This window comes from Lagopus leucura, unplaced genomic scaffold (genome assembly GCF_019238085.1).
Source record: "Lagopus leucura isolate 7727_CA_CO unplaced genomic scaffold, USGS_WTPT01 Super-Scaffold_702, whole genome shotgun sequence".
Lineage (NCBI taxonomy): Eukaryota > Metazoa > Chordata > Aves > Galliformes > Phasianidae > Lagopus > Lagopus leucura.
The window spans coordinates 10,262,794-10,285,328 of NW_024962254.1; the positions used below are offsets into that span (position 1 = coordinate 10,262,794).

At 34.9% G+C, this 22,535-nt stretch overlaps 1 protein-coding gene across 1 annotated transcript in view; it reads left to right on the top strand.

Annotated features, from left to right (window-relative positions):
• Positions 1–22,535, top strand: part of CNTN5 (contactin 5) — a 277,046-nt gene that overhangs the window by 24,852 nt on the left and 229,659 nt on the right. Inside the window, exon 3 of the mRNA XM_042862457.1 lies at positions 16,541–16,759. Coding sequence (XP_042718391.1) covers positions 16,541–16,759 — 219 coding nt within the window. The remainder of the gene's footprint in view (positions 1–16,540; positions 16,760–22,535) is intronic.

Sequence of the window (22,535 nt, forward strand, 5' to 3'; positions counted from 1 at the left end):
TTTATGTATAGGATGTGTAACTAAGATTCAGTTTATGTTTTTCCAGAATTGATAATACCAAGTGCAGATGGATTTTCTAGATGTGAGGATAACATACAAGTAGATTCTCAATATTCTTGCTGTTCCTACTACTTCTTCCACTTCTGTAAATAACTAAATAGAAATTGGAGCAGTGCCTTTTTAAAAAATATATTAGAGAAAGGGAGCTCTTAGAGCACTGTTGACTTTTAGAATCAATTTTATACTTAGTTGGCGTATATCTGAAAATTGTAAACGAGCATGAATATAGATTTTTTGTGAGTACAGCCAAGCTTCTTGGTATTGCAAGAAGCTTTTCACCCTCTGGTTGTATCACCATTTAAAAAGTCATTCCAATAAAACCTGTGTCCAACTTGTCACAACCTTGAAATTTTTTCTTGAATTATTCTTGAAAGAATAATGTTTTAAAAACAAGACAAAAAATATTAAAACACATGAACTTCTAGTGGAAAGCTGTGTAAATTGTTATTGAACTAATAATCATTTTTATTCTGTTATATCCTTTTCTACAAACATTTTCTACAGAAAATATTACCTAAATTTTTTTTTAATTTTACATTTTCAAGCTTGAACATTTATTAGTCTAGCAATTTCATAATATTCTCTTAATGACATCCTGGCTCACAGATCTAAATGAAATGAGACACCTTTTTCCTATGATCCGTTACTCCTAAGAAATATAAAGTGTAAGGAAATTTGATTTGCTACCCATATAACTGAAAACCTGCAAAATAATCATCAAAGAGAATCTCAGATTTCATTTGGACAGTAAAAAAAATTAAAAAAAAAAAATGAAAAAAAACAAAATCGTTTTTCATAGAAAATGATGCTAAAACAAAGAAATGGTAACATTATAAAGACTTTTAATCATGGTGTCCACATAGCATACAGCCCTTCTTTAACTCTGTCCAGTCTTGAGAAGCTACGAAGTAGTATTAATGAAATCAATAGATTGCTATTTCAGAACAATTAATGATGTCTTCACACAACTTCTGTTAAAAATGTATGGCTGTCTATAGACTTGCTGTGTGTCAGCTTCGCCCTCTTATTTCTGGATTCAGTACAGTCTCTGGCAGCCACAAGTCTCCAGCAAAATTTCCACTGACTGCTGTGTCTTCCAGAAGTCTGAGAAAATCAACAAAGTTATGTATGATCTTTGGGATCTGCCCATCTGATTAGAAATCTCTGCATTTTCTTTAACTATACTGTTTGTGTTTCACTGTCAGTGATTAAGTGGATAGGATTAGATGGGCAAAAGTAGTGAAGAATTAGACAGAGTTTTATTCAACAAGCTCTACAAAAGTGAATTCCCAGAGACAGCAAAGGTAATTGCTGGTCATTTTTGTTCTCAGTCAACTAAGCAGCCATGTGAGGGCCATAGACACAACTCCTTGTGTGACTACATAAGCAAAATTTTGTTTTGCTTATGTAAAAAAATTAAAAGTTGCAGAAATCTTTAAAAAGAGAGTTGTAGGAAAGTGATGGAAAATCCTCCCATAACAAAGTATGTAAGTAGAAGATCTTTCTTTTCCTTTGCACTCTGTATATCAAAGAATAGATGCTGTTGTCTAAACAGATTTCTGGTTTGAAACCTTTGAACATTTACACAGCCCATAGGTAAATTTCAGAATTGTCACCATCATTCTGTGTACTAAGATTTCACAATTCTGCAAACATCCATAGAACAAGATTTTCACTTAAAGGTCAAGCAATCTTTTACATAAGGGAGCACAAGAGAGTAGGTGCTATTTTTTCAGACTGTGCCATGATCTCTTTTGAGAGCTTAAAATGGTAGTAGCAGCTGATATTTATTTTTGGTGTTTTAGCAAATGAGTGTTCATCAATAACATAATGTCTGGTTCTGTTTCCAAAATGAACAGGTGTTTCGACCACAGAGTTTATCTGCACTAACTTTCTATTTCCCTAATGCTCACTGATAGAAGACAAAGAACGGAGAATGGAGAAATTCAGCATAAGTTGTTCTCAAAAGCTTTAGAAAGAAACAGCCTTTCCCTGCTGTCAATAGTTATATCTTCCAGAAGATCAATTTGTGTTCCATACTGATAGTGAAAAGCAGAAGAATCTGATTCACACAGATCCCACACAACAATGATCTGAGCTTTTTGGAGGGAGCCTGTTTGTGCTAAAGTGAACAAAGGGATACAAAAACAAAAAAAAAAAACAAAGAAAAACAACCAACCAACCAACCAACCTACCAAAAAACAAAACAAAACAAAACAAAACAGAATCAGCCTTAGAAGCAATGAAGGAGAGTTACACACTCTCAAATATTTTTAGAACCATTCCTCAGTTCAAGTTCGCTACCTTTGGAGGAGATTATGGATGCAAAACGCAAATAAACAAATAATAAAATTACAATCTTTCTCTTGTTCATCGTCACAGAAGGCCAAAGGAAGATAATCTCAAGAATCTAGCTCTGCTCACTTATACAGAGGAATGTGAAATTAATAAAAAAGACAGCAGTACAAAAATATAATCCCTCCAGATGTGCTTTTACTGGTATTTCCCTATGAGAGAGAAGGGCCAGCAGATTAAATGGAGTTTAAGAATCAGGTATTAAAAGTGTCAAAAACAAAAACTCCCTTTTTGAAAGGATCCTTAGGCAGTGTCTACAAATTAACTCACAACCAACAAAACCTTCTTTACACACACAATAATTATGCAACATGTACAGGTTTTTATTGCTCAAAAAGAGACAAAAGTGCCAGGATAGTGTCTTCAGTGACTATTGCATACAGTACTGCGGAGGCTCCATTGTGACGCATCTGTGGTCCTCGGTTGAAGATAAACACTGTAGAATTACATTAAATTGATTTTCTTGACTAATGAGGTCCAGAAATCCAATCTGCTTTGTTGACAAATAGAGATGAGCACTGACACACAAGGAATTTGCAATGTTGTTCAAAAGTTGAATTTCCCACATGTTTCATTAGTAGATATTGTTGCATTTTTCCCTCAAGCTACTTTCTATCATGTATAGTGTAGGAAAATGGGTAGAAATTTTTGTCTCTGGAAACCATGTTCCTCACGAGTACCCCCAGATGTTTCCTTCCTTCTGGCTGTTTGATTTTGTGCTGTCTGATGCCTCCTAGAAAAACAGTTCTATAGGCCTTATTATTTCAAAGTAAAGGAAATTTCAGGCAAGCAAAGGTATTTTCTCCATTATCATGATTGACATTCATTGTCACTTAGTAATGCAAAACTGTAGCTGGGAACATAAAACCCATAGAATGCAAATCCCCTCTAAATGATAAGGTTTATTGATTCAATCTCATTTCTTTATAGAGAGGTTTCTGTAATGAAAGCTACAGCCTGAGGCTTCAAAAAAGTCACACTAACTGTGTTTACAGTAAAGTTATGTATATCAACTAGATGACTTAGAATAAATCTTTCTTTTCTGTATTGTTCATACTCAAAAATTTACTTATATGACAGCTCTAAATTACAATGTAACAAAAAGAAATTTTATAAAATCTCCTGGAAAGCAGTCTACATTTTAGACAGACTCGATTAATTAAAAATTTTTACTTAATTAAAAATTTCTGCTGAATTCCATATCTATAAAATAGCAACTAATTTCAAAATGGAAATCAGCAATAAAGCCAAAACAAATTCAAGACGTGGCAAGCTTTTTCTTGTTGTTTCCCATCTGCAATCCTCTAAGTGCCTGACAAACTATTTAATTTAATTTTATTTATATATAATTTTAAATGCTTTGACATTTAATAGATGTTTCTGATTGCCTTAGAAAAGTCCTTTGTGGTGACTTTTAAAATCAATTGCGCTGATTTTTCTCTGCTGCTTTTTAAATTTTCATTGCTTATTCACTTGATGTACATAAGGGGACTAAATTTGTCTATCATGGTGTTTCAGTGCTTGTTCCAACATTACATCTCTTACAGTGCTAATGCTTGCAGATGATTTGTTTCCCACATAAATGGCTCAAATGCATTTATACATTTTAATAGAATTATGCATGCAAATTTATAATAGCATTGTTTGCTGGTATAATTTTCTCCTCAGACTTGTTTTTGCTGTTAGTCATAAGAAAACATGCCTCCATTCTAGCTTTATAATTACCATATCATGTGTTTCTTCTTCTTAGTTCCTAATAGGAGTTCTTCCCAATCACATTATTGAAAGACTAGGTAACGTACTCAGAATTATTTGTTTGAGGCTGTAATAAATCTTTGACTAGTCTGAAAAAAAAATAAATGTTACTACATGTGACTGGACATAATGATGTTGTGGTTTGTTTTTTGAGGGGCTGCATCATTATATTAATTGTAAATTAGTTCAAGCATTTTGACTGTGAGTCCTTATTTGGTATTTTAGACCTTTGTTCTCCTTGAAACATTGTAGGAGATTATTGTGAATTCTATTTCTAATATAGAGCCTTTTAAGTTGCATGTAAAGAATGTAAAATTGTTATAATGTCAGCTTTTCTCAGCAACTTAATTCATGTCTGCTTTATAGTCTATCAGCTATTATTCCTAGTCACTGGAAATCAATACAGTATCCTAACTGGTTTATCCAAAGAAGTTAACCTCTTTATACTATCTTTAAATGTATTTTTAGTATAATAATAGTAAATCTCCATAAATATGCATCGCATCCAAATGCTATTGACATTTGTGACGCATCAAATGAATACTTCAGGTCACAGAAAGTTATAAAAGAGATACAAATATTATAAATAGTCTGAGGCTTATCAAAGAAAAATTCTAAGCATGATTTAGGTACATAAGTGCCCACTGACTTTCACTAAGAACAAAGGTATTGTTCCCAAAGAATTCACTATAGTGGACAAAGAAGAGAAACCCATCCAAAAATAAAATCAGAAAAACGTGGTTCGGGTTGTAACTATCAGATGATTTCTAGGAAAATGCACTGTGCTTATATGTACTTATATGAGCTGTGAGGATATGTGGAATGTAAGCCTATCTGGTCTATTCTTAGAAGACAATGACAAAAGGATAAGCATAAAATGGAACACCTACATATTAAGGTCTTAATGAAGAAGAGATAAAAGAGACAATGCCAATGGCCTAACCCCTCAAGTCACTGAAGGAACCTCACAGCTGTATCCATGGGGAGATCAGAGAAAGGAAGAGATCAGACACGGGCTATGGACTAACAAATCTGGGAAAATAGAGAGGATAGGTAATAATGCCAGGAATAGTGCCTTGTAGATGAAAGGAAAGCTGGGGATATATTTACTTTGACTTCAGTTAGACCTTTTACAGTCTCCCACAAGATCCTTATAGAGAAGCTGATGATGTATGGGCTGAATGAGAAAACAGTGTAATTGACGGAAAGCTGTCTGAATAGCTGGTCCCAGAAGGTGATGATCAGTGAGTGGCATAAGATCCAGCTGGAGGTCAGTAACTAGCAGTGTATCTCAGAAGTCAGTTCTAGGTCCAGGACTAAACTAAACAGGACTGTTTAACATTTTTATTAATGATGTGGGAGATTGGGTAGACTGTACCCACTTCCTATTTGCCAGTGACACAAAACCAGATGGAGTGGCTGGTGTGCCAACCAAACGGATCTCCACAGGCTGGGTGACAGGAACCTCATCATGTTCAGTGAGGAGAAGTGCAACGTCCTGAACCTGGAGAAGAACAACCTCACACACCAGGACTGGGTAGCACTCAGCTAGAAATCAGCTCTGCAGAAAAGAACTTGTGGGTGCAGGTGACCACCAAGCTGAACTACCAGCCAGATAGATAGGGAGAGAATCCAAAAAAAGGCTACCACAATGACAAAGGGACAGACCATCTACCTCAATTATCAGTCCAGTGTTTTCCTTTGAATTCTCTTCTTATTATCCTTATTCCTAACAACTTTCCTGGGTGAGAGTGATCTGTATTCTGGGTATGTAAAACACTAATTAACTTCAAGCTAGTCTATCAGCAGTATGGGAGTTGGTTTCCACAACACATAGATCTGGGAACTTGGTAATGAAGAAACCACAAGATTGTCAGTGGAGGAACAGCTGTTCCTGGAGGAACTACTGCAGGTAGCTGGCTACTAGTGAGACTGTAGATCTGTACTGGCTACTGGAGAGACAGAGGTGTAGGTGTGGGTGTGAATGTCACACCAGATCTGCTAGCAAGATATGGCTTTTTTTGGCCAGGAAATCAGAATCAGGTCAGACTATTTGTATTATTCATGTTTGTGCAAGATCTGCTAGTGTTTCTGTAGTGCCTGTAAAGGCACTGTTTCAATCCACTGATGGTCAGTAGTGTCTGTGTAGTGTGTGAAGTGTGTATGAGTGATGTCCTTCTATATGAAGAATAAATGCTTGGTCTTGCAAGTTGCTGGATCTAGAGTCACAGGACCACAGCAGGCTGGCTCTAAGAGTATGGGAGGAACAACTCTCCTGGGTCTAAATCCATATTTGATATCACTTTAAGATGAGATTTTGTGAGTACCTCAAAAAATTCTGTGTGCTTAAATCATTTTTGGAAAATCCTGGACATCTACATCCTTGGAAAATTTTATCAAATATTTTTAAAGTATTATTTTGATTTATAGTCATTTTTCTGCTCTTTCTTACCTGCAGCTATTAATCAAACTTTCAAAGTTATCTCTCTGCATGCTAACAGAACCATGAATGTTGCTGCAATATTTCAACTTGTCATAACAAAAGTCCTTTTTTTCACCTTCTTATGGCTTCATTTTGCCAAAACCTTTTTGAGCTGCAGATTTTAGGTTTTGATGGGAGTGCCATTCATGATCTGTTTGCCAAAGCTCTGAGTGAGATAAACTTTGGTCATTTGATTCTTTTGCACCAAATCCATAAAATCTATTCCCATACTTAAAAACTAAAATCTTCAGATTGCTGAAGTTTACAAGACTACTAATTAGCTCCATAGTAAACTGCACCTTTGGCTTTGTCTCAGTAACAGAACAGTTGTATCAGTGAATTAACTCAGTGCTCCTAGTATAATTATCCTATTATTTCTAAATTATTTGCACTTTGATGGAGATCTGCTGTACAAGCATGTCTTTTCCATCCTAAGTAATGGAACAATCTGTGTCCTTCATTCACACTGCAGACTGTCTCTAGCCTCTACATCCTTTTGATGACTTTCTTTTGAATTGCCAAATTTCATTGAGGTTGCCAAGCTCGCTGTCCGAACAGAGGATTAGAGTTCAAAATGCAGTCACGGTGGCACCAGATCCTGTGGGTAAAAACTAACACTGAGAACACAGAGTAGAAGAATTACAAATCACCCAAAGAAACTGGATTATTAAGGTTTTATTAAAACAAAGTTATTTCAGTTAAAAAAATAGTGTGCTGATGAGTTTGTATTAAGTATTAACCAGATTACACCCCATGCAACACAAATCCCTGCACACTGAACCATAATGCAATAAATTTAATTGCAAGGACTGGATGAATTTTGGAAGTTATGAAAGATTTTTCAATTCACCTATGTTAGTTGATCTCAGAGAAAGAAGGCAAGAAATAAACTTTGGCATGTATGTTTTCATGAAAATATTGTTTCCATGCAGGAGGAGGATGAAACAACATCCATAAAAACACTCAAATCCAAATAATTATAAGGACATTTACATACAAATATGGAATCATGTAATCATAGAATTCTTTGAGTTGGGTGGGACATTTAAAGGCCATCTAGTTCAATACCTCTGCAGTAAAAAGTATAAAGTAAACACTTATGACCCCATCCAGACTGACCTTGACTTTCTCCAGCATTCACCACCTCTCTGGACAATCAGTTCCACTATCTCACCATCCTTATTGTAAAAAAAACTTCTTCCTTATATCCAATCTAAATATCTACTCTTTGAGTTTGAAACTATTTCCCCTTGTCCTTCCACAACAGACTTTGCTAGAGAGTCTGTTCACTTCCTACTTATACCTCCCCTTTAAATACTGACAGGCTGCTATGCTATATATGTAATATATATATACATATTTTATTTTTGCAAACATTTCAGAAACAAGATAAAATATATTCCCTCAACTGCATTTCTACTACTTTCTACTTCACTTATTCTAAAATGCTTAATAGGTGCTTTGTATACTTACATACTTTGTATACTTGAAGATGAGAATAAATTTCACTGTGTGTAAGTTTTGTTTAATACCTCTTAACAGCCATTAATGGCACTGACAATATATCAAGGGATCATGAGATTCCTAAGAAAAAACGTTCCTACATGAAGGTCTCAAAGATTCAAATTAAGACAGAGAGTCCACTGGAAGAACTAAATTAAACCACAGTGAACTGGACCCAAGACTAGGGGAGAATACATTAGCTACTTAAAAAAAAAAAAAAAAAAAAAAAAAAAGGGGTTGAAAGACTGTCTTCTTTCAATAAAATAAACACACACGTTAATTTGTTTACCCAATTAGAAAAGAGAATAGAAATACTTACATTATACTATGTACATTTGAATTAATATTGCAATTTAATTCAAGCTTTTCTTCAGCTGTGAATCATTGCCATGCTCTAATCAAAAACCTATCAGAAATTTCAGGGACAAAATATAATTAATCATTAAAATCAATCAAAAACAAAACGTTCGCTGACAATTCTCTAGAAGTTGAAATGCCATTTGAATTAAGCATGGTTAGAATTTCTTGCTCTGGTACTCATTGCGTGTGCAATTAATGTGATATCTGTTTACCTATACAGCTTCCAAAATGTGTATATTTTTTTCATAATGAAATTATATTTTGAAAAAAAAATTAATAAATAGCTGTTAGTTCTGCAAACTAAATCTGTAGATTACATATACCTGTTTAAATCTAGCTTTTCTATGTTATTAAGATATTGTTTTTATTACAAACTGTTGTTGTCTATATTTGTTTCAAAAAACCCTTATGATTTTATTTTTCTGTATGGAACTTATGTACTTTAATGAGAAATGTCACATATTTTTTCATTCAAAGATGAAAAGATAACTATACCCATTAAAGTTAAATTAAGTAATAATACCTTCTTAAAATGATTCCAGAACTTCCTCTTAAATAAGTTGCTAAGTTCAGGATGTGTCTTTCAAATTCTTTTTGGGAATTGAGCAACATTCTAGATCATATTTTTCTGGCTAAGTATCAGTTTGATCTCTCAAAAGATTATAACAAATACTTATAAATGTAAATTCATTTCAATTGTCAAGAAAATCCACAGGTATTCTCCTTTATATGTTGATTATTAAAGGTTTGGAGGGCTTCAGTTTTCATGGTTCTATGAATAATTTAATTAAGCATTTGACATAAAGAATGGAAATTTCAGATTTCTCCTTTGCTGTGGATTGACAGACTATTGTCCATTTAACATTGGTATGCAGATGGATGTAGGAAGGGTTACAAATAAGGATTTTTATCCATCTAATTACTTTAACTGATTTGTGATTAAATATTTGACCTTTTGTATTTGGTTTTGCCTTCACGTTCAAAATTGACAGCTCATTGTGATGTTCATCAGCCACAGGGAAAATAAGTTAGGTTTTCAATTATAAGCATGCAATGTTGGCTAATCTATGAATTTTACATTAGTAAAGCTGCATACAGAATACATGTCACCTTTCAACTTAAAAATGCTGTATGGCAATTACCTGAAGAAATGACAAGGAAAAACATAAAAAAATTGACAAAAATAAATATCAATTAGGAGTATTGGAGCACTTTTTAGGTATATGTTCAAATTACACCTGAAGTACTACTACTCATTCAGGTCAAAGATCACAAGATAATTACGATAACCTGATTTGTACATTATTTCATTTGGGCTGCATGAGTGTAGTGATGCCTTCATCGGTCTATGCCGTTCTCTGTAAATGCTATTTTTGAGACGAGACTGTCCTAAAAATCCCTTTTATTCAACAAAGTGGCAAAAATATTCCATAAATTGATAAACTGTAGTATCAAAAAAACGATAAATACTAAACTAAATGGAATTTGCAAAATTTAAAACTTCTGATATTATCTGGAGTAAAATGTTCTTTCATAAAACCTATGAGAAGAGTTTTTTGAGAAAGAGTTATATTTATTACATCTTGAAAATGATTTTCATGATATGCCTTCAGTGAATTTGGAAAAGCAGTAAAGCACCTACTCAACAATCAGTTTTTGAAGGCCATGCTAAGGCTGAAGCATACCCAAACTAATTGTAGTCTGCATGTGATATTACCATGTTTTGGAAGAGAAAATACCAACTGTTTCGATAGAAAGAGAAAATGTGAGAAAAATATATAAATATTTTATTATTAAATAAAATAAATAAATAATAAATAAAGCATTCTTTATTTAAGATTATTTTTCTTTTGAATAAACATTCTATAATTATATTGTTACTTTTATTATTCTGACTGCAGTTGTAAGCATTTTGTAGCTGAAAATGGTTGAAGTTAAAGTATAGTTTGTTTGATCTGGAGGATTTCATATGTTGGATGCAAAAAGGGATAATGGGGCATATACTGAATGTTATTTGCTTCCCCGTAAATATGAATTGACAGTAATAGATTGTTTTTTTTTTCAGTAAGGAGGGAAACAGTGACTAAAGATACAAAAATATATTTATATTATTCAAAATAATTCCCCATAAAAATTCATGACATTTAAATTAAGACTAGCAGCACAGTATTTCAAAGTCACTGATTCATTTTTCTAATAGTTACTGGAAATATTCTTCATTATTTTTCAGTGAAAGCTTCAAGTCTTCAAATCTCCTTATTTTTGTTATTTTTAAAGAAATCAAAATATCTCTCTTTTTATATTTCTTTTTCATGTCTATCTCTGGTATTCCATGATCACAAATTTACTGCTTTCTGTGACCAGTTTTCTAAGAGTAAAGCAAATTCTGAGAAGTGAGGAGCTATTTTGGATATTCAAATTCAATTCTTTTGAATCTTCCACGAATACTGTACTACTAAAAACTTCAACAAAACAAATTTTGGATAAAATTTACATAATTCTCTTGCCAAAGTTCTGACAAAAAATTTGTTTGTTTTTTTTTTCCCCAATATTGCCCACTATCACCAATGTTGCCCAGTAAGCAGTGTCCCTCAGTACTAGATCGAGTACAGACTCGATCTCTGGAAGTCCCTTCCAACCTCTACAATTCTGTAATTCTGTGATTCTGTGACTAAGACAACAGGTATCCAAACGAGTTGTAATGTTTCCCTTTTAAAATCAGTATCAAAAAATGGCTATTTACAGGGAAGGTCCATCATGTCACATGCCATGTTCCTCTTCACTACATTCAAAGTGAACCTAGAAAATGAGACATCGTCCCAACAGACAGTAGACTTTACTCTCCATAAATTTTAGTAACTACAAAGACTGTTAACAAGGAAATACTGGGTGATAGATTTGGTAAATTTACTTCATCATCTGTCTTCATTTGGAGAAATAATATATTTTGGTAAATTACATAGTATTACTGATAGAGCTTTATTGACATGTATTTTGACACAAATCTGCCAGATAAAATATTAGAAGATAGTACCGGTGCACTTATTTGTCTCTATGGATTGTACTATATGTATATATAGGAACATAGATAAACATATTCCATCCTCAGAAAAAAAGATCCCGCCTTTCTCAATCAACTTTTGAAATTAAATTGAATATACATTGACATATCTGAAAGTAAATACTGTAATTGATAGGAATTATATTATTTCTAATAGAAAGAAAAACAAAAAACATATCTGCAATCAGTAGAAGACAGTTTCTCTATTACTGTATTACCTCTGGTGCTGTTTTTCCTAGATGTTGTATCTGACTAAGAAAGACTAAACAGCAGTATGTGCTGGAAATAATAAAAGCTACATGAATAATTTAATGATTTGACATAGATTCATTATAAAGTTGCCAAAAGTCATTCAAATCATAGTTTGATGTTGGAAAGAAAATGTGCATTTATAAGAAAAAATGTAAACTTAAAACTGTTCTACTCTTGTTAAGATGATTATGTTTCTAGTGCAAAGAACTATGGAGGCTAATACAAGCAGCTGATCTTATTGTGCTTTGTTTCTAGCTGCTTAATATTTTCATTGGGCTTAGAAATTCCTTAGCTGGGTCTGCTTGCAGCTGAATAACCCTTAGATGCCTTGTCCCAAATTCTTAATTATTTCTAAGAATGAGACTAGGGAAAATATAATTTCATTGTGCAGCTCAAGTGTACCAGAGTTTTAAAAGCTATTCATAGGTATTCAGTGAAGTTTCTGAAGGCCTTTAAGGATTGTCTGGTAAAAACGCATTATAGAGTAATATTTATGCTTTAGCAGTTTAACTATGTACATAAGTAATGGAAAATAAATTTATTCACCCAAATCTCAGAAGTCTAATCCAAATCAAAATTAAAAGAATAATTTTACTGTAATAGTACCCCTATGAAAATATGTTTTAATTAAGCCACTGCAACTAGAAATCTAAATCTCTGGAGGCAAACATTTGGATTAGGAAGAGGTTTTGTTTTCAGGTATGTCTGATTTCTGCTCTATTTTTCAGCAATGATTTCAGGCTTCAGACTTTCAGTACACAAAAAATATTTATATTGTTTATATATATTTATATATTATAATATTTATTAATGATTTCCAGATATATTTTACAAGAGAAAATTTTCTCAGATGCAGCATGCCCATGAGTATGATGAAGCAACCTGAGTTAAAGAGGTGTTTCACAATGTTTATTTATCCTAGCAAAAGAAAATGATTATGCTATGAAAGATCAGAAACCAGCTGTAGAAATGAACTCTGTAGAACAGAATATCTATCTCTACTAAAAATATAGTTACTTAATAAAAGTATGAATAGGAATCGCTTTATGAAACCACACTTCTTGACTTAGCACTACCTTTCTGCTTCCTTATTTTTCTCAGGTAGTTTATAAATTATTTTCCCTTGCATTAGGAAGAGAAAAGGTATGCGTATATTTACAAGACAGAGGGATGTAGTGTTTTGTCAAAGCAAGAGTCCGTTGTATAGTACCTTATGTCCTTTTTTCCAGGTGCAATGTACACAAAACTCCATGTGAGAAAAATAGGACTGTATTCCAGTTATCATATTTTCAGATATCTTGCAACATTTCCAGGGAAAGTATCAAAGGTTCTGAGCTGTGAGGATGCAAGGACCTTCACAGCACACAATGCCTTCTTACAGTAGAACCTGTTTGCTATCCCGCAGCCAGAACTTCCACATTCACAACTGAGCATTTCCATTCTCTGATGTAGACTATGTTAGAGTGTTGGGTTCCTTTCCTTTATGTTCACATTTCCCATTCTTTGTTCTCTAATTATGGGGAAGATGTCTATTCTGCATTAAGCATTTCATGGAATAAGTTTAAGTGTTAAAAGTTCTGCTGCAGATCATTTATCTAAAATCATTTATATTTACAAAAACAAAGTATGACTTTTCATAAGTTGAATTAGTACGCGGTGAGTCCAAAATAACTCAAAAGTATTAAAAAAATATCAAGAAAGCAAAATGATCTTCTCATTCTGGCCCCAGAAAAATTTTAATGATAATGGATTTTCGTATGAAATTATAAAGTTTTTTTTCAATATTTACTGGGAAAAAGTTATTTTAGAAATAAAATACACTGATGTTGCAAAATTTTAAGGAATACATTGAATCAGGTTTTTTTTGTTTTTTTTTTTTTTTTTTTCGTTTATATTTCAGTTATAATGTTACAAGATTTCCAGAACATATAGTCTCTTGTTGAATTTCAGTTAATCATGAGACCTAGTCAGGTGCGACCAGCAGGCCCAGGTGAACATCTTGAGGTTCTAAAAAGCCAAGTGCAAGGTCTTGCACCTGGGTTGTGGCAACTCCCGCTGTCGGTACAAGCCGAGGGATATAAGGATAGAGCAAAGCTCTGAGAAAAAGTGTCTGGGGGTACTGGGGGATAGCAAGCTGGATATGAGCCAGAAATATGCCCTTGCAACCCCAAAAAACCAACTGTATCCTGGGCTACATCAAAAGATGCATTGCCAACAGGGTGAGGGATATGGTCCCTCTGCTCTGTGCTGGTGACTGTGTTCAGATGTGGAGTCCTCAGTACAGCAGAGACATGGAGCTGTTAGGGAGCATCCAGAGAAGGGCCACAAAAGTGATCCAAGAGATGGGACACTTCTCCTACAAGATCAGACTGAGATAGTTGGGGTTGTTCAGCCTGAAGAAGAAAAGGCTCTAGGGTGACCTGAGAACAGCATTTCAGTATCTAAAGGGGAGCTGTAAGAAGGAAGGGGACAAACTCTTTAGCTGGTTCTGTTGTGATAGGGCAGGGGGAAATACTTCAAACGTTTCAAACTAAACCAGAGATTTAGACTAGATATAAGGAAAAATTTTCCAATAACAGTGGTGAGGTCCTGGAACACGTATCCCAGAGAGGTTGTGGATGCCCCATTTTTGCAAGGTGAAATGAATTGTTGTTTGTTATATTGATCCTACTCCCTTCAAATTAAGATTCAGAATTAAGTCAAGGTGTTGATCGAGCAAAAGTATGCCTTTAGTTATTAAAATACTTGAGAGTGAAAGAGGAGAAAGGAAAAAGAGGAGGGAAAAAAAAAAAAAAAAAGGGCAAGTCACCACTGAGGATCCTGTGATGTCCTGAGGGTCTGTCCTTCTTTTTTGTCTTCTGGGCTGGTCAAGGATGCAGTGGGGCATGAACTACTGGCTGTAGGGTTGGCAATTCCTTTTATGCCAAATGATGGTACCTTCCAATTGGGCTAGGGTTGCCAGGAGAGTGCCTGGAACTCTGTATGTATCTGTCCATTGCAGGGGAGCTGGACTAGATGGCCTTTAAGGCTCCCTTCCAACTTGAATGAATGTATAATTCTGCTTTATTTTTCCTGTCTTTGTAGGCCAAGAAAGATGATTTAATATATATATGAAGCATAATGCCCTTATAAAATAAATACTTCATGATGTCAGTATAAAACAAACAAACAAAAAAAAAAAACAACATAAATCTGAGTACTTACTTTTGCCTTTTCCATCTAATTGCCAACACTTGTATTTAAAACCTAATTTTAAATGACGTATCACATCAACAAGTAATCTATAGATTTGCAGTTTGCATAGAAGAAAATAGATATTTTCAGGTACTGTTTATCTGCTTTTGCCAAATTCAAGCCTCTTGTAATTGATAGAATATTGACATTTTTAATATCTGAACAGAAACAATAAGCACAGCATAAGAATGATCTTTTCCAAAACATGACTCTAGGAGCTCGCTGTCACAACGTGTATAAAATAAAATGCATACTTCTCTAACAATAAAGCATTAGGAATATAAAACAAACCAAGCTATTTATGCTTGGAAGATTTTTCTAAAAGCTCTCCAGTGTGACCATGGCCTAATACATTGAAGACATTTTATTTCAGTTGTGTGTGCTGCCAAAGTTTTGGAAGGAAGCACTTATAGTTTTGTTTTTTTTCATGTTAGGCCAATGTGAAAAAAATTATGTCTTGTCAATGGACACAATAGAAAAATCATTTTTTTCTTTAATGGCAATCATTTCCACTGTCCCATGAGAAAGTAATTCCTTCATAGGTGCTTGATACACAGTCTGCCTCCCTTTGCTCATCTGTATCAGTGTATTTTTTAAATTTTCTTACTTCCTCCTTAAGACTTTCATTCTCCAGCTGTTGCTGTTGATTTCAATGGGAGTTCCACTTGCTTGATTCCTGCAGTAGTACTTTAATCTATTATAATGATACAGTTTATTACTCTATCATTTGGCATTAGGCAGGAACTAAAAACTTGAACACTCTCCTTAATTCGAGACTATGACATTTTAAGCATAAGCAGAAAGGAAAAAAGAAAAAAGAAGTTACAGAGACTATGTGGAGTTGGTTTTGGCATATATGTGTTTATGAGAGAGATATTCCTGCAAACAAGCTCAGACTTTTTAGCTAACTCACTTGACTTTCAGAGTAGCATTGAAATGAGGAGCATATTTAGCTTCCATTGATAGTTCTAAACTGCAAATACACTGTAATGAAAGACTGCAATGGAAAGATGATGGCTTGGGAGACACTTCTCCTAGTGACTTGGTTACAAAAAAAAAAAAAAATTAAAAATATAGAAAACGTGTATTACCATAACTAAGAAATTTAATGAACGTGAAATCTATATTGTTTTAAAGCTAAGGGAGAATTTTCTCTCTCAGATCTCTATGTTGCTACCCATTTCTGTCTAGAATATGTGTCCAACTTGTAGTTTATGACACTTTTTTCAAATATAAAAGTTCTTGACTTGTTTTTTTTAGCTTTGTTTTTGTTCGTTTGTTTTTAATTTTTAACATGCCAAATCAAATAAAAATATATTTTCTATTCTGTTCCATTCTTGTTAATACCTTTTTTTTTTTTTTTTTTTAACTAGATATCTGAATAGTCTGCTTACCTTTATTGAATTATTGAATGTTCACTTCTTGGGGTTTTTTGGTTTTGTTTTTTTTTTGTTTTGTTTTTTGTTTTTTTTTTCCAGAATATTCAGAAGCTGTTCCTGGCCTACCTACATCATATGCTGCTATTCTAAGAATCAAATCTGGTAGTTCATCTTTAGCTTCATCTAACTCAAAGAACAGACCACGATTAAGCAGTCCTTCGTTAGGAAGTGTACCTTCGCCAGGCTGGAGAGGAGCTGCACAACCTTATCATTCCCCAACAAACCTCTATCACTTTTCAGAGGCCTTCAAACATGATGGTAAGCCTAATTTACCTCTCCAAAAAGCCCATGTTTATATTTGGCCAAAACTTTTTTTTTTTTTTTTAAGCAGCATATCTTTGTCAGTATACTTCAGTTATTCTCATACATAGTTCTGAGTTTATTTAAATACAGCAAAGTAGAAATGAGAATCTTTCCTTTCAGATTTTTCAGATTAGCCTTATAAGCATCAGTTAAAATATTCTTTTTTTTAAATATTGCTATGCAGCACTGTTTTATATAGTTTTTGTCACATTAAAATAGCAAGCTAGTGATTTGAAGTTGCATTACAGCACAATTTGATCTTTTAAATTAATATACTTAAATTTGAAAACCAAAATAATAAAATGCCTGTTCCTCTTATCTATTTTTTCCCTTTGGAATTTTTCTGATTTATTCAAGAATGATAGCAACATCAATTAATGATGAATAGTAAATCTTTTAAAATTACTTTTTTCTAAATTGCCTAATTTATATAGTCAACCCTATACATGCAGGTATAGATAAATTTATTGGTGCAATATCGTCTAATTTACATTTAAATGCAATAATTTATAGTAATAATACATGTTTTCTCATATTTGCATACATTTAAAGAGGCCACACGTTTAATCATATTAATCTGAATTATATATATTCAAAGGAAGGAATATGGGGGAGATAAGGTGGAAGAGGGAGGAAGAGAAGAAGGAGGCAAGGAGAGGGAGAGAGGTTAGAGGATCTTTAAACAATTGTCTAAGGAAGTAGCAAAGGAATGAATCACAGATAAAACCTCAGAGCAATAACATTTGCATTTGTGATTGCAGGATTACAGCTCCTGTCAATAGGAGCTGTAATTTTTTGCATTTTTTTCCTGAAAAAACTTTGCATTTATTGAAAGCTGATGGTATATATTTGCCCAGGGAGGTGGTGGAGTCTCCTTCTCTGGAGATGTTCAAGACCTGCCTGGATGCCTACCTGTGCAACTTGCTGTAGGGAACCTGCTTTGGCAGGGGGTTGGACTCAATGATCTCTGGAGGTCCCTTCCAACCCCTCCAATTCTGTGATTCTGTGATTCTGTGATTCTGTATATACATGTATCTTTTGTGAATAGAAATTGCTTATATACTAGCATAATATGTTCCCTAAATTGAAGTTTATTTAATACACAAACAAATGGAAATATAGAATTGGACAAATTCTGTTTGATTCTATTTCTGGAACTGGTGTAGTTTTCTACGTTTGACTGTCCTCTGCAATACTCTTTGTAAGCAGTGTGTAGACTAATCTTGGTTACAGTCCATGAACCAGACACTGATAACTCCTCCCAGGCAACCTGATGTGTGCAGGTGAAAATCAAAGTTCAGGATTAGAAGCAGAACGTATTATCCTGGCGTTCAACAGCATGAGTTTCTGGAGACCAAAGGAGAAGAAATTTGTAGCTCCAAGGCAAAAGAAGGGAGATTTTATGAATAATGTAGTATATTCTGTATCTATAAAGTATGTCTTTCCTGATTGATCCTGATTTTTCCACTGCATTTCCTTAGGAAAGGGCAACTGGGGAAAGAAAAAATAATAATAAAAGAAAAAAATAATAAATAAGGCATCTCCTTATGTTTAAATTTGATACAGTTTGACTGTTATACTTGAATGAGAGATGTACCTGGGGATGTTCCAGGTAAGTGTTCTACCACCTAAATCCTTGGCTTTTTCAGGAGATATGCTGAGATCATGCCTGATGTAGGTCAGCAAACATGAATTTTCTCAAAGCATAGAAAACATATTCACCTCTGCAGTTTAGCTACTTCTATTTTGCAGCAGAAATTGAAGAACCAACGACTGAAGGCATAATTTTAAAAGAGCCATAACTCATAAGCCTTGATGAACAGAGCACTTTACATAGAAGAGGGAGACTTAAATTCTTTCAAGGAATTCATAAAACAGAGAGTAAGTCCATCAATTACTGGTCTTCTTCCTACACCCAGTTGTGTAGATGCAGACTGTTGAACAAACAGGAAAATTTGAGACATCTGAGTAGTATTTTAAAACTCCTTGATTATCTGAAGCACTTGCATGGCACATACACAGGTGTGAAACAGGACTTCAAGATTATCATTTCTCAGGCAAGGAGAGATTGAGAACTCTGTGGAAAGAGGCTGGATATCTCTGAATGATACTCTATCTCATCCAAGATGGTGAGAACACCAATTATCTAAACCTTTCAATTCATGGTATGGAATATTTTCTGTTAGTATGTCTGAGATAAATATTTTTACTTAACATATACAGAAATATATAGAAATAACAGAAAACAGAAATAAATTGTCAATCATTAGACATTTCATGTACTTAAACTAAGTAAATTTATTGATTTATATTTGGTCTTGAGGCTTATTCATTATTTAAAATTTCTTGAGAGATATTTTAGTTATTTTTCTACAAGGTTTATGTGATATGTGTTAGAGTTAGGTGAAGGTACTTATTAGACAGCATGTTCTAACTGTGAAAATGGTACAGAACTCTGTGCTTGTGTGTGGTCATTAGGGACCTGCTACAAGTGAGAGGATGTTAATTATGCGGACAAAGAAGATTCATTATTATAATTGAGCACTTGCTTGATTCAAACATGTAATGTATAGTATATGCTCAGGTTTGCCAGAAATAAAAACAAAACACTCACTTTTATTAGCAACTAAGTATGTGTGTTCTCGAATGATTTAATTGATTTTCCACAAGACATGCTCAGTGGCCTGACACACAAGCTGAGTCAAATTTTTGTAGAATGTGAGTACCTAGTTCTACAGTACTGCTAGGTATCCTCTAAGTATTTCAGTAAGATACTCAAGTAAGGTATAGAAAAGTTGTAGCTTTTGTAATAAAAGTCTACGTGAGAAGCACAAATAGTTCCCACTGAAAATTGAAATTGAAATTGTAAAGTGGGACATGTGCTTAGTATATATGCTAAATATGTCTATCTTTTCACAACCTTGCTTAAGGTAGAAATAAAAAAAATAAGGTGTGTACAGTGCACTTTCTGGTGCAGTCAACACATGAAAGGGACAGGATGCCATCCAGAGGGACCCAGACAGGCTTGAGCAGTGTGCCCAAGAGAACCTCACGAGGTTCAAGAAATTCAAGTACAAGGTTTTGCACCCAGGTCAAGGCAACCCTCATTATCAGTACAAGGTGGGAGATGAAAGGATTGAGTGCAGCCTTGCCAAAAAGGAGTGAGAGGCACTGGTGGATGGCAGGCTGAACATGAACCAGTAATGTGCCCTTGCAGCCCAGAGAGCCAACAGTATCCTGGGCTGTATCAAAAGAAGTGTGGCCAGGAGGGCGAGGGAGGTGATCCTATCCCTTTGCTGGTGAGGCCTCACTCAGATTGCTGAATTCAGATGTGGAGTTCTTAGTACAGGATAGATAAGGAGCTGTTGGAGTGCATCCAGAGGAGGGCCACAGAAATGATCCAAGGGATGGAACACCTCTCCTATGAGGACTAGATAACTTTTAAAGGTCCCTTCCAACTCCAAGGATTCTATGATTCTAACCCAATCCAGGGCTCTACCCATCTCAGGCCAAGGGTCAGTCCCACGTCTCCTGGTGGCTAGGAGACATCCAGCCCACGGTGATACAGACCACCGCTGGCCTACTGCCCACTGTGATATAGGTTCTGCATCTCTAGAGTTAATGCCTAAAGATAACATTTTTTATTTCTTATCTCTATTTCAGTGTCCTTGCAGAAAACAGAAAATCCCTCCAGCCAAGTGGCTGAGGATGGGAGCACACCATGGTCTGGTTGTGCCCCTGTCCCAGCCTCCAGTTCTCAAAGACAAAGAAGGAGCAGCCAGCTCCTGTTGTGCCCAAGGCAACTCCACCTCCCTGCCTGGGCCCTGCCTTCTGCAGCCCTACATCTTTCCCACCTCAGCCTTTGCTTACCCACTGCTCACCGCTGCACTGGGCTTGCCAAATACCTGCCTTTTATACACATCCGAGGTAGCCACCAACATTCTGCCCACCATGACACAGTCACAAGGGCAGGTTTCTGAATCTGATGGAAGGCACATCCTTCATCTGCCTAGGATAAAAGGGCTCTTCTGCCTTGCTCAAATGTAGAGGGAAGCACAAATCCCATTACTAAGTTGCATGGGGAAAATGGCCTACATGGTGAGCCCATTATTGCTCCTGTCCGTGGGGACAGGTGCTTGACCAGGGCTGTGCTCATCTCACTGCCTTTCATTGCTTTGTCCCACCTTTTCTCACCTCCCCTTGGCCTTCTCCATGCTATCAGAACCAGGGCAGAGGGACATAGAATTCAGCATGGGATTGCAGATAAATAAAATGATTGTCTGAATGCCAGGGAGCAATTCACGTAATTAATATACTTTGTGCCACTTTGTCTGTCTTAAAACCTGTTATCCAGTGATATGGCAATGCTTCTAAATCATCTGGGAGGGGCGGTGGGGGTCACAAAGGCTTTTCACAGTGCACTAAATATGTATTTCAATGCCAATTGTAACACCTTGAAGCCCACCAGCTCCATCTGTGGACAGGTAGTTCAGCCCAGTGACACAGAACATGGCCCATTTGCCAGCACTAGGATCTACCGCATCACTTCAGGGGCTGGGAGGTCTCACATGATCTGGAGCTGCTGCACCAGAGCACGGCAGGGGTGGCACACACTTTTTTTCTTTTGTTTTGTTCAGAATTCTCTATTTTATCTAAAAATCTAACTATCGTCTTGGTTACTTATGAGACAAGAAAAAGATCTCAAAGAACATAGTGGCACAACTTGTTCTTGATCAAACTGTGGTAAGATCCAAAGATACATTTTTCAGGGAAGACTCTCAACAGAAAGAGCAATCTGATGCAATGGATTAGGCCTGGAACTAACAGTCAGCATTTATTAATCCTGATGTTGGCTTTCTTGAGCATAATAAGCAGTTCTTTAGTCTAGTTTATAAAAGCACAAATGAAAAATGTCTGTGAATATTAATCAACATGCAATTATACCGTAGATTGATAAAATTGTATCTAGTTTTTTAATGGTGATTAAATATGTGTTTAATATGTGGTACAATACTCCTAAAAGAGAAATTAAGAAATTCCCAGTTGTAATCAGGTGAAATTCATGTGGTAATCCATGTCAGACTGGAATGCTAAAACAAAATGCAGTCAAGCTCTCCTAAGTATTTGCTGTCATAGTTAATGTATATACAACTTAGAATTCCTGGATGACTGAACATTCCCAAATAATACACCAACATTGGTAATTAAATTAAAAATATTTACAAGTGACATCTACTCAATATTTTCAGTCCTTAAAAGCAGTGACAGATGAAATTCACCCATTCCTAAGAACTCTGATAAACTCCCATGCTGACTGCGGACAGGTTTTATCTGAGCACTTCAGATTTAGTCTATGTACTTTTTCTCTTAGAGATAATATCTGCCTCAGAAACAATAAAGCTAGGATAGTGGACAAGGAAGATACGGTATTGTTCAAAACATGAAATGAAGTAGTACTGACAAACTGAAAATTATAAAGCACTATGAGGATGAAAGAATTCCAAGAATTTTGAAGCCATTCAATGTATCTCAATGCTAAATATCAACTATATTCTCTTACCAATAAATTGAATATTGAAAATTATAAATTAAGACTTTTGTTCTTTAATTATTTTCTTTAGTATGAAAATGCTGAAAACTACTTTGAAGTAATTGGTATTTAAAATAAAATCTGACGAGTAAGTATGATGGCAAAAGAAGCTAAAAACCTGTTAAACTTTTTCCTGAAAAT